At 34.9% G+C, this 11,052-nt stretch overlaps 1 protein-coding gene across 1 annotated transcript in view; it reads left to right on the top strand.

The window, feature by feature from the left end:
• The window catches only part of AP5M1 (adaptor related protein complex 5 subunit mu 1), a 25,373-nt gene extending 15,084 nt beyond the window's left edge, over window positions 1-10,289 (top strand). Inside the window, exons 4-8 of the mRNA XM_017872214.1 lie at window positions 1,214-1,353; window positions 2,058-2,143; window positions 2,238-2,356; window positions 6,451-6,547; window positions 9,019-10,289. Coding sequence (XP_017727703.1) covers window positions 1,214-1,353; window positions 2,058-2,143; window positions 2,238-2,356; window positions 6,451-6,547; window positions 9,019-9,101 — 525 coding nt within the window. The 3' untranslated portion in view covers window positions 9,102-10,289. The remainder of the gene's footprint in view (window positions 1-1,213; window positions 1,354-2,057; window positions 2,144-2,237; window positions 2,357-6,450; window positions 6,548-9,018) is intronic.
• Window positions 10,290-11,052: the final 763 nt, after the last annotated feature.

Below are 11,052 nucleotides of genomic sequence, written 5' to 3'. Positions count from 1 at the left end.
AAAAAAAAAAAAAAAAAGATTCACTTCTTTGAATGAGATACCTCTTATCTTTGGTGTTGGTAACTACTTGTAAATAGCTTTCAAAATAATTGAATTTCTTTTTTTTAATGTTCCCTAAAAATGTTCACGGTCATGGGATAGATTTTGGTATGATTTAGTAGTGGTTTTAACCATGAACATAATAAAATACCCCTCATTGCAGGCAACCTGAATTACAAATATATATTATTATTCATATCTATTTATTTATTGAATAACTGCTTGTGTGTTAGACATTGTCCTAAGCACGTTACATGTATTTTCTCTAGTACTGTAGTACTGGTAACAGCCTTTAATTAGACATTATCCCCATTTTACAGCTCAGGAGAGTCACCAAGAAGTGAAATGACTTGCACCAGGTCTGTAGTTGATAAATGGCACTGCCTGGATTTGAACCCCAATTTTTCAGACTCCCAAACCTCTTTTCTACTATACCATTTATCTCTTGTCCTAGTTGTGGATGAGTAGGTTAGAAAAACCTACTCAAACTAGCTTAAGTAGAGCGAATTTATTTTGAGAATGCAATAGGCAGTCTCATTGCCATTTAAGAGTAAGAAAAGAAGCAGACACAGTTCTTATCAGCCTGTACTCAAGGTCCACCTTGTCTGTCACATGTCTGCTTCTCAGTCTCCTCTTTCAGCTGGCTTTCTCTGCTTACGCATCACCTTACAGCTCTAGGGCTTGCACTGTATAAGTAGTCTTTCTGTGTCTTACTTCACATGTACCAGAAATAATGGTTGGCTCACCCCAGCCTACAAGTTGTTTCCTTCAGTCAGTTATTGATGACCAACCAAGTAAGTTACTGCTGAACGAGGGGATTGGAGAACTCATGGGATTCAATTGGAGCAACAGAGCTGTGGGCAGATTGGCAGTGCCTGCTGCACGCCTACTGCATACCGTATGCTGCAGGTCAGAGAACATGGAGACGGGGAGCCTGGATGAGCAAGTATAGGAACAAGAATGCATTGTACACCTTTGTAAAGCACTTTTCTCATCTCTGAAAACAGAAAGAGAGAAGAATCCCTATCCTTATAATGAATATAGATTCATCATTGCTGTTACTAAAACAACTTGGAATAACCTCTAAGTCATTAAAAGTAACTCTTCTCAGTTACTTTTGGTGTTTTAGACCCATTAACCTGAGAATTATATAGACATTTATGTTTCTTTTTAGGTCCCTGTCCCACCAATTTTGGGATTTTATCAAATGAAGGAGGAAGAAGTACAACTAAGAATAACCATTAATTTAAAACTTCACGAAAGTGTAAAAAATAATTTTGAATTCTGTGAAGCTCATATACCTTTTTACAATAGGTAGGAATAAAATCTGTATTGCCATAATTTCTGTCTTCCTTAATACATTCCCACTGCTCCACAATAAATTGTCTTTCTCTTTTACCTTATTTTTAAGGTCTGAATAATTTTGTTCTATTCAAATGAATGCTGATTTTCATGATATAGTCATAAAAATAATCTGTTTGCCTTTAAATATGCCTTTATCTTTCTAGTAAAACTTACTAGTAAATTATACACTTAAACCAATGTAGCTTCCTCAGGAATTATTTTTCTACTGGATTTATTTCTAGCAATTTTTCCGTATACAAGTCAAACCAAACTGTCAACAACCTGGTGAATTAGCCAATTATAATATTACTTTATTATCAGTTCTACTTTTAAATTTATTCTGCAGCACAGTTTTTTGTCAAAGTATATCTACATATGTAGTAAAATCATAGTCTTAATGTTATAGCAACCCATGTGACTGTATTAATACATTTTGTATGATTTCATAGTTGTCTTAAGGACTAATAATGAAATACACATCATCACCAAAAATGTTTATGTGTGTTTTGTTGTTTTTCAAGATTTAATATTCATTATTTTTTCTATTCTGCAAACTTGAATACAGATCTGCTTTTATGCTGTCCTTGTATTAAGTAACAGTGGCCAAGTTTGACTTAGATCTCAAAACTGTTACATCTGTGATCTTTTTCTATTTTGTCCCTTTCTTTTTAAAGAGGTCCAATTACACATTTGGAATACAAAACTAGTTTTGGCCAGCTCGAAGTATTTCGAGAGAAAAGCTTATTGATCTGGATTATTGGTGAGCAAGTTTTGTTTATTGATTTCTTTTTTCTTTACATTTACTGTAGAATCTACTTGATTTAGAATAGTTGATTGGTATATTTGTGTTTTAGGCCAGAAGTTCCCAAAATCAATGGAAATTAGTCTTTCTGGAACTGTAACTTTTGGAGCCAAGAGCCATGAGAAGCAGCCATTTGACCCAATTTGTATTGGAGAAACAGCATATTTAAAGGTAAGCATATTTATATGGCTTACTACAGTAGAGCCCTTCCTTTGTTTTTTTGTTTTGTTTTTTCGTTTTGTTTTTTCTTTTTTTTTTGGGGACAGAGTCTCACTCTGTCGCCCAGGCTGGAGTGCAGTGGCCAGATCTCAGCTCACTGCAAGCTCCGCCTCCCGGGTTTACGCCATTCTCCTGTCTCAGCCTCCCGAGTAGCTGGGACTACAGGCGCCCACCACCTCACCTGGCTAGTTTTTTGTATTTTTTTTAGTAGAGACGGGGTTTCACCGTGTTAGCCAGGATGGTCTCGATCTCCTGACCTCGTGATCCGCCCGACTCGGCCTCCCAAAGTGCTGGGATTACAGGCTTGGGCCACCGCGCCTGGCCTCCTTTGTTTATAAATTGCGTATTTCTACTTGATTTTTAATGTTTTCTACCAATTGTTTTAGAATTCTATTCTTTTTGTCTGGGATAAGTTCTCTTTTGGATTTTGATTTTTTGTTGTTGTTTAGTATTAGTCACTTCTATTTCACTTAATACTTGAACATTTTAAAAAGCCAGGCATATAGGCGGGGTGTCTGTAGTCCCAGCTACTGGGGAGACTGAGGTGGGAGGATCACTCAAGCCCAGGAGTTCAAGGTTACAGTGAGCTAAATTGTGCCACTGCACTGCAACCTGGACAACAGAATGCAACCAGATCTCTTTTAAACAAGGGTTTTTTGTGTTTTTTTAAAAGGGAACCAGCTAACCTAAATACCCCAACTCAGTCTAATTCTACTCAGCTATTGGTTATCAAATTTGAGATTTGGGCCAGGCATGGTAACTCCCACCTGTAATCCCAGCACTTTGGGAGGCCAAGGCAGGTGAATCGCTTGACCCCAGGGGTTCAAGACCAGCCTGGCCAGCATGGTGAGACCCCACCTCTACAAAAAATAGAAAAATCAGCTAGGCATGGTGGTGCACACCTTTAGTCACAGCTTTTTGGGAGGTTCAGGAGAATCACCTAAGCCTGGGGAGTTCAAGGCTGCGGTGAATCATGATAATGCCGCTGCATTCCGACCTGGGTGATAGAGTAAGACTGTCTCAAAAAAAAAAAAAAAAAAAAAAAAATTGAGATTTGTGTACAAAAAATAGAAGATGTAGTCCTTGCCCTCCAGGAATTTTTCAGTGTTGCACATCAACAATTTATCAGTGCTAACAGCTTTGGTATTTCAAGAAAAAGGTGCTACAGCTGAAGTTATTGTGGAAAGCTTTACAGGGGAGGTGAAGTTTAAGCCAAACTCTGAGGCCTAGATATGCATGAATATGAAGACTTGAAGACTGACTAACAATTGTTTAGATAAAGAAGTTACTTAGAAGAGTAAAGAAGGATAAACAAGGCATGCTTAGAAACCAGTGCTAAAAATAGTAGTACTACAAGAGACTGGATATATAATTTAGATTAAGATTATGGAGTGTTTGAATCTGACTTTTATTACTTTGGTTGATGGTGTACTTTTTTAAGTAGGGGAGTAGTCTTTCACAAGTGATACTTTATGAATGTTAATCTGGAATGGATGTAAGGAAGGTGAGTAAAAAAACTAGAGACAAGCCATTCTATAACATATTAATATTCCATATGAAAGGATAGTATTATAATAAGTTAATAATGCTGAGTTAGTGTGGTGTCAACAGAAAGAGAAAAGAAGGGAGAAGGGAGAAAAATGAAGGGACTGCTGTAAAAGCTGTGATGAAAGTAAAGCCTCGACTACTAATTAAATACAGAGACAAGAAATGGTGTTCAAAGATAGTATTGTTCAAAAAAAAAAAGGAACTTAAACCAAACTTGACGCTTTTTAAGAGGGTAGAGACATGTGAATCTCATTCGTTCATTGTTTTATTCCAAATATCTAGTCCAGGACCTAGCACATAAATATTTGCTGAATGGATGAATATACCTAAATTATTGATATGGAGAAAAATGGGAAGAAATGGGTTTCATATCATATTTTTGGCTGGTAATAGCAATATAGCCCATTGTAAATGTTCGGTGGGTAGCTAAAAATCTAAAGCTTGGTTCATAAGAGAAGGCTCAGCTGTATATAAGCATGTAGGAATTATCCACAGAGAAGAAATGGTTGAGGCAGTGGAAATAACAGAAAAAGATAAAATAATACAGGAAGATTCAGAAGAACAAGTGAGGGAATTGAAGGAGTGATTAGAAAGGTAACAAGAAAACCTAAATAAAACGTATTAAAGAAATCAAGAGAAATACAGGCAATTAGGGGAAGTGGTAGTGAAGTCAGAAGTATACTGGTGATAATTCATTTCTTCTATCTTGGCTTCACTTGTGTCCAGAAGCTTTGTTTCAAGGATTATTATAAAAATTCCTACTTCAGGCCGGGCGCGGTGGCTCAAGCCTGTAATCCCAGCACTTTGGGAGGCCGAGACGGGCGGATCACGAGGTCGGGAGATCGAGACCATCCTGGCTAACACGGTGAAACCCCGTCTCTACTAAAACATACAAAAAACTAGCCGGGCGAGGTGGCGGACGCCTGTAGTCCCAGCTACTCGGGAGGCTGAGGCAGGAGAATGGCGTGAACCCGGGAGGCGGAGCTTGCAGTGAGCTGAGATCCGGCCACTGCACTCCAGCCTCGGCGACAGAGTGAGACTCCGTCTCAAAAAAAAAAAAATTCCTACTTCAAATACCTTTCAGAAAAAAATGTGCAATGTTACCACACATTGTATGTCCTTCAAGGGTAGGAATTACCATTTTTCTATTCATTCCTATCACCAACCATTTACACTCACATTGAAAGCATGTAGCACATATTTTTGTTGACTGAATGATCTAAGTGTGTTTTACAGATTTCAGTTGTATGGGATATCAGTCTGGTCATAACTTATAACTATACTTAATGTTGTATTGAGAATTATACCAGCATTGAGAATTATACCAAAAAAACAAGCAAAAGCCCTTTATTATCAGAAATAATTTGAGTTGCAACAGGAAAAAAAATTGCTGAGAAGGTCTGAAAATTACATTCTAAATCACATATTATGCATGTGATCAGTTAGTTTGGTAATTAATAGAGAAAGTTGGGAAATGGGAGAAATTTTCTGGGAATAGAGATAGGAGAAAAAATATATAAAAAGATCTCAGGATGCTGCAAAAATCTGGAGCATTTAGCAGCAGAGATGAGGAGAATCACAGCAAAGGAGAACTGGAGCTCCATGAAATGTAGATTTTTTCATAGGTCATGTGAATGTCATTGTAACTTAGGGGCACCCTGGCCACTGCACTGCAACCTGGACAACAGAGTGTGCTATGTTTTCAGAGAAGGTACTAATGATTCACTCTCTTACAGCACAGTGTAATAGTTGGCATTTGTAGTGATAGCCCCACATTGTCAATGAAATCCAGGAATTATGGAGTATGTTTTAGAAAGATTTTCTAGGTAAGGGAAAAGGTAATTCCTAAGCTTAGCTCTGTAAAAGTTAAATTTCACTCTTCTGGAAAATTAAGTAGTACAGCTCATTCCCCCTAAACACAAGATAAACTGATGTTTGTTTTCATAATTACATTATATTTTGGTAGAAGGTTTATACTTTCTTGCCTGTAAAAGACTTGTGATCTAGAATATATCATAACCACATAGCCCTAGGGATAGAACAGAAAATACGGCATACAAGACAGCAGCACAGTGGGAGACAGCACCAGCTTTTGGAGTCGGTGTGGTCTGAGTTCAAATGCTAGCTCTGCTGCTTATGTGCTGGGATACCAGTTGCTACCATCTTTGAACCTCAGTTCATTCAGCATACCTTGCAGTATGGATTAGAGCTGTTAGTGAAGTGCATATTGTGTGTTAAGTACTTCATAATGACAGCCTTACAAAGAAATGGCCCTAAGGCAAAGGGAAAAAAAATTGTGTGTGTGTTTCTGTATACATATGTGTGCACACATACATGCACACACCCACAATTCAAGTTTAAAACTTCTGTATTAGACTTTATTTTATTTTGTCAACTGTGTAAAATAAATTCCCTAAAACTGGGTCAAGGGAAAAAATGCAACCATCCTTTTTACCAAATAATCACCTTAATTTGTTATATTTCTCTCTTCTTTCTAGCTTCATTTTAGGATCTTAGATTACACGCTCACTGGGTGTTACGCAGATCAGCATTCAGTTCAAGTTTTTGCATCAGGAAAACCAAAAATAAGTGCATGTAAGTTATACAGATTCAAACTAACTTAAGGGAACTAAAATGGTGTTTGCAGTTATTATCTAAGGTAAAATTTGAATGTAACAGAACTTAGAGATTATAGAATAATCCCAATTTATAAAATTCTGGACTGATCCTACCCCACATAACTCTTTGTATACTTTACACTGCCCTCTGCCTTCTTGTTTATAAAGTGGTCTGGATGAGCAAAGATTGGGATAGAGGTGAACTTTAGTATAAAATTTGATTTGTTTTTCTCTGGTTATTTTATTCAGAGATGGTTCACAGAAACTGTGGTGTTGAACAGACAGGACTTAAACCTGGCTCAGCCATTTCATTAGCTGTATAACTTTGGGCAAATTAGTGAACTTCTTGAAGTTTTAATTTTCTTGTCTATAAAATGGAAATAATAGTGCGATTTGCCTCAGGCTTGTTATGAGGTTTAAATAAGATTATATTGACTCAGTATGATACTTAGCATATAGTATGGATTTAGTAGATACTAGAGATGGTTCTTATTTAAAACCCTTTTAAATATCTTTAGCAAATGTTGCAATCAATAAGCGTTATTTAGCACCTTCTCTATTCTATCAATAGGAAGACAATAAAAAAGACGTTTCCTGATTTTAGTATGTTTAATGGTTGGTATAGATCTATATGTGTGTACACACACACACAAAACGTGAAAATATAATGAGACAAAAAACAATTTATAAATGAATCAAAATTATTTAATTCAGATTAAATAGAAATATGTAACATAGAATAGTAGCTAATATTCTCCTTGCCCCAAGGAGAATAAAGCTGTTATATATGTGGACAAGAATGATCCCAATTTACACACATTTTTATTATTATAGTTAGATTAATATTTCTTAAACTAAGGATTAGGGTTCCTAAAACAAGAAGAAGAGGAAAGGACTCTCCATGGACATTTCAGGAGAATTAGAGAACTTAGAACTACAGAATTGTAAGCAGCTACTGTGCATGACAATATAACTTCTATGTAGTATAACCGGAGTAAACCAGTATTCTTTACTTCCCTAGGCTTGCCCTGTGTTTTCTCTTACATCATTTTTTTGTTGTATATATGGGAGACTGAAAGCAAACAGACCAGTATTTTAGATTGTCTATGGGAAAATATTTTAATTTATTTATGTTAACTAAACATACTACAGTAATTTCCAGAGAGCATAATACAGGATGGGAATATACCTGCTTCTTAATACAAAATATGTTGAATGAAAGAACTCATTTTAAATTAATATTACGACCCATCTTTTCTTCCTCTGTTAGTTTCAGAATGTGACTGCCAGTTTGTGCAATTATGTAAAACTTTATTTTGCCATCATCTTGACAATAAAATCTATTTTCAAAATATACAACTTAGTTTAAAAATAGTAATAATAACACTTTAATAATGGCTAATTTAATTAATTTAATAATAAATTTAAATAATAATGGCTAATAGTAATTTAAATAATAATGGCTAATATTTATTGCTTACTATATGCCAGGCAAAGTTCCAAGTGTTTTATGTATATTATCTCATTAATCATCACAGCACCCTATGTAAGTGTTGTTATCTCTTAGATGAGGACACTGATGGAACTGAGAGATTAGGGTCCCATAGCTAGCAAATGGCAGAACTGGGAGTCAGATACTCAAGCATTCTCGCTCTGGAACCTGTCCACTTAACAGTATGCTGTCTTGCCACTCATTGTTAACTGGGTTTGAGTACTTTGAAGAGAACAAAAAAGACAATATAGTCTATATTATTTTCATTTATGAAGAAGGGCATGAAGAAGAAAGGTAGAAAAGGCTGAACTGGATAATTAATTATATTTAATCGCATATTTAATTATATATATATAAAGAATTTACATATGTAACTCCAAATGAACATTATTATCTCTTTACGTATCAGAAAACTTCAGTTCAAATAGGTTGCCATTTTGTAGGGTTTCAAAGCTATTTTAAAAGGCTTAAATTGATCAGAACTATAATAAGAAATCAGTGAAGCAAACCGTTTAGAATGTTGCTAGGAAGTTGGGTGTTAATTTATATCTCTGACATTTTGGGTAAAGAATAGCAAGACCCAGAATCAGGGCCATCGTGATAAGGTTATAGAAGAGAAACCAATGAAAAAATTTTAATGTTTTTACAGTCAGAGTAATGGTCCATATGAAAAAGATTTTAGAGAAAATGTGAAGATAAAATTGGCAGATTTGGCATAAATGAGAGATATTTCATGTAAGGTCAAAGATGGATTGTTCACATATTTAATGAGTCCATATTTGTAAAATGATAAAAGTTATAATAAAGTCTTGATAATATCAAATTAAAATGAATATTTCAAAGTATTGCCTTGAAATAACTGCATTCCACAATTTCAAAAAATCATGACTTTGCTCTCGTTGAATTTTTGCTAAGATAAAATAGTCTTATCATTAATTTCTTTTTCTTTTCTTTAGACCGGAAACTAATTTCTTCTGATTATTACATCTGGAATTCTAAAGCCCCTGCTCCAGTAACATATGGATCATTATTACTGTAATAGTCTCATGTTTAAATGGGATTATATAATGATAACAGTTTGAAGGAAATCATAATCTTATGTTTTTAATGTGGATGCATATAACCTGTGAGTGAAAAATCACTGAATGATTTAATTGTAAAAGTAGTCTTATTTAGTGTTTGTAGTCTGATAGAACTTGAAAGGATGTTTTAAAAGCTAATGTCTCCAATTTTGTTAACCTTTGATTTTATGCCAGTATAATTCAGAACATAGAAAAGTAATGATTCACTTGGGCTCATTTTAGACTAGTCCTGGGTCACCCTGCCACACTTGTTTCTTAGTGTTTCTGTGGCAAACATTGCTAATCAAGTATAGCCCTTTTCTGTACTGAGCGTTGGATAAAGGGTCAGGCTCCTTTTCAGTTCAGAGATTCAGGGTTGTAGATGATGTGCAATATAAAAACTATTTTCTCTTCCAAATCTAAGTACTAAGCTCCTAGTATAAGGTGTTGTTGCAGAATACCAGAGGTCATGTTAGAAACAACTACATCTCTTCAAAAAACAGCCAACAGAGACAAAGGAAAAGTGTTTAAGTAGTAACCTGTTCATCTTAATCAGAACTATCCTATTGACTAATAAAGAATCTGCATAATTCTACTTTTCTACTTAAGGTGTGTAATCTCTGTTCTAGAGTTAGTTTTTAAATAAGCTTGTTAATCTGCCACAATGACATTTTGCTTAGGATGTCAGTAGCCATATTAAGATGTGTGGAATAGCTTCAGAAGATGATCATAGTGTTTTGTAATCGTTTAATGTCTGCAGCTAAATTTTTAAAGGTAATTTAGATCTAATACTGCTCTTTCTGTGTCTTATTATGTTAAAATTAATGAATGAATTCTGGTAAAAATTCAAAAGGCACTCTGTGGGTAGAGAGTATCATTTAAGCTTATTTTAGTCACATGTAGTATATATCTCCTTAAAGCTGTCACTCTCACTTTCTTACCATTCTCTTGATTTCTTCAGAAACCATCTAATCATCATCTTTATTCTCTACTTACTTCTGCAATTATATGTCATAATTATGTTTTCAGAGCAGTTCATTGTCAAGTTGGACTTTAAGTGACCATTCAAGAAAAGATGAAATCTCACGAACCTCAAAACTTCATTCATGTCTTTTTACAGATTAGAAAAAAATACGCATTAAAGATTAATGCTCAATTTGATAATATCTTGGGTTCTGTTTTTTAATGAGTCTTCTAAGGAAAAGCTTAGAAAATCTGCTAACTCCTCAAAAAAGAGCATGATAGTTTAAAGGGATAGTGCATATAAATTTAGGATTTGAAATATGATTTTTAAATTAAGGTCAGTCCTACTCATAAACTCATTTTCTGCAAAGCATTATCATGGCATAAGGTTCTATGTTCAAAATTATCCCAAGTAACAAAGAAAAAAGAATAACTGCCTGACCAGGACTTTAACTTGTTATTCTAGCTTAATCATAGATAATCAGCAGTGAAAACTTTCCTTTAGAAAGAAGAAAATATCATTCCCTGTAAGTTATTTGATCTCTTTTAAACTCAAATAAAGCTTAACATTTCACTTATGTTGATAAGTTAATGGTAATGGAGCCATTTGGAATCTTGATTGTATAAATGTTTACCAAATACACTAAGGTAAGCAAGAGGCATTTATCTAGTGAGTAGGCAAAGATTTAATATAATAATCCCCTAGGCAAAAGTTTATAAGCAGTTAGAAAAATCAGTGAATCTTCTATTTGACATTTCTAGAAACCGGAGGAAAATCTAGGGTGTCCTGGAAAAGTGATGAGGTGTTGGGGAACCTGATGCCATCTGTTGCCATTCCATTCTAACATAGTGCTACAGAACTGAACCAACTTAGGTTTTCATCCCATTGAGATCAGCTGGGCACACTGTGATGCTTTTGATTTTGTCTAGAAACCTGTCACTTCAGGATAATTTCTGAAGACAAAG

This window comes from Rhinopithecus bieti, unplaced genomic scaffold, assembly GCF_001698545.2.
Source record: "Rhinopithecus bieti isolate Rb0 unplaced genomic scaffold, ASM169854v2 scaffold_6717, whole genome shotgun sequence".
NCBI classification, from domain to species: Eukaryota; Metazoa; Chordata; class Mammalia; order Primates; family Cercopithecidae; genus Rhinopithecus; species Rhinopithecus bieti.
Note: the sequence above shows the minus strand (reverse complement) of the source record. Positions and strands in the feature narration are given on the sequence as shown.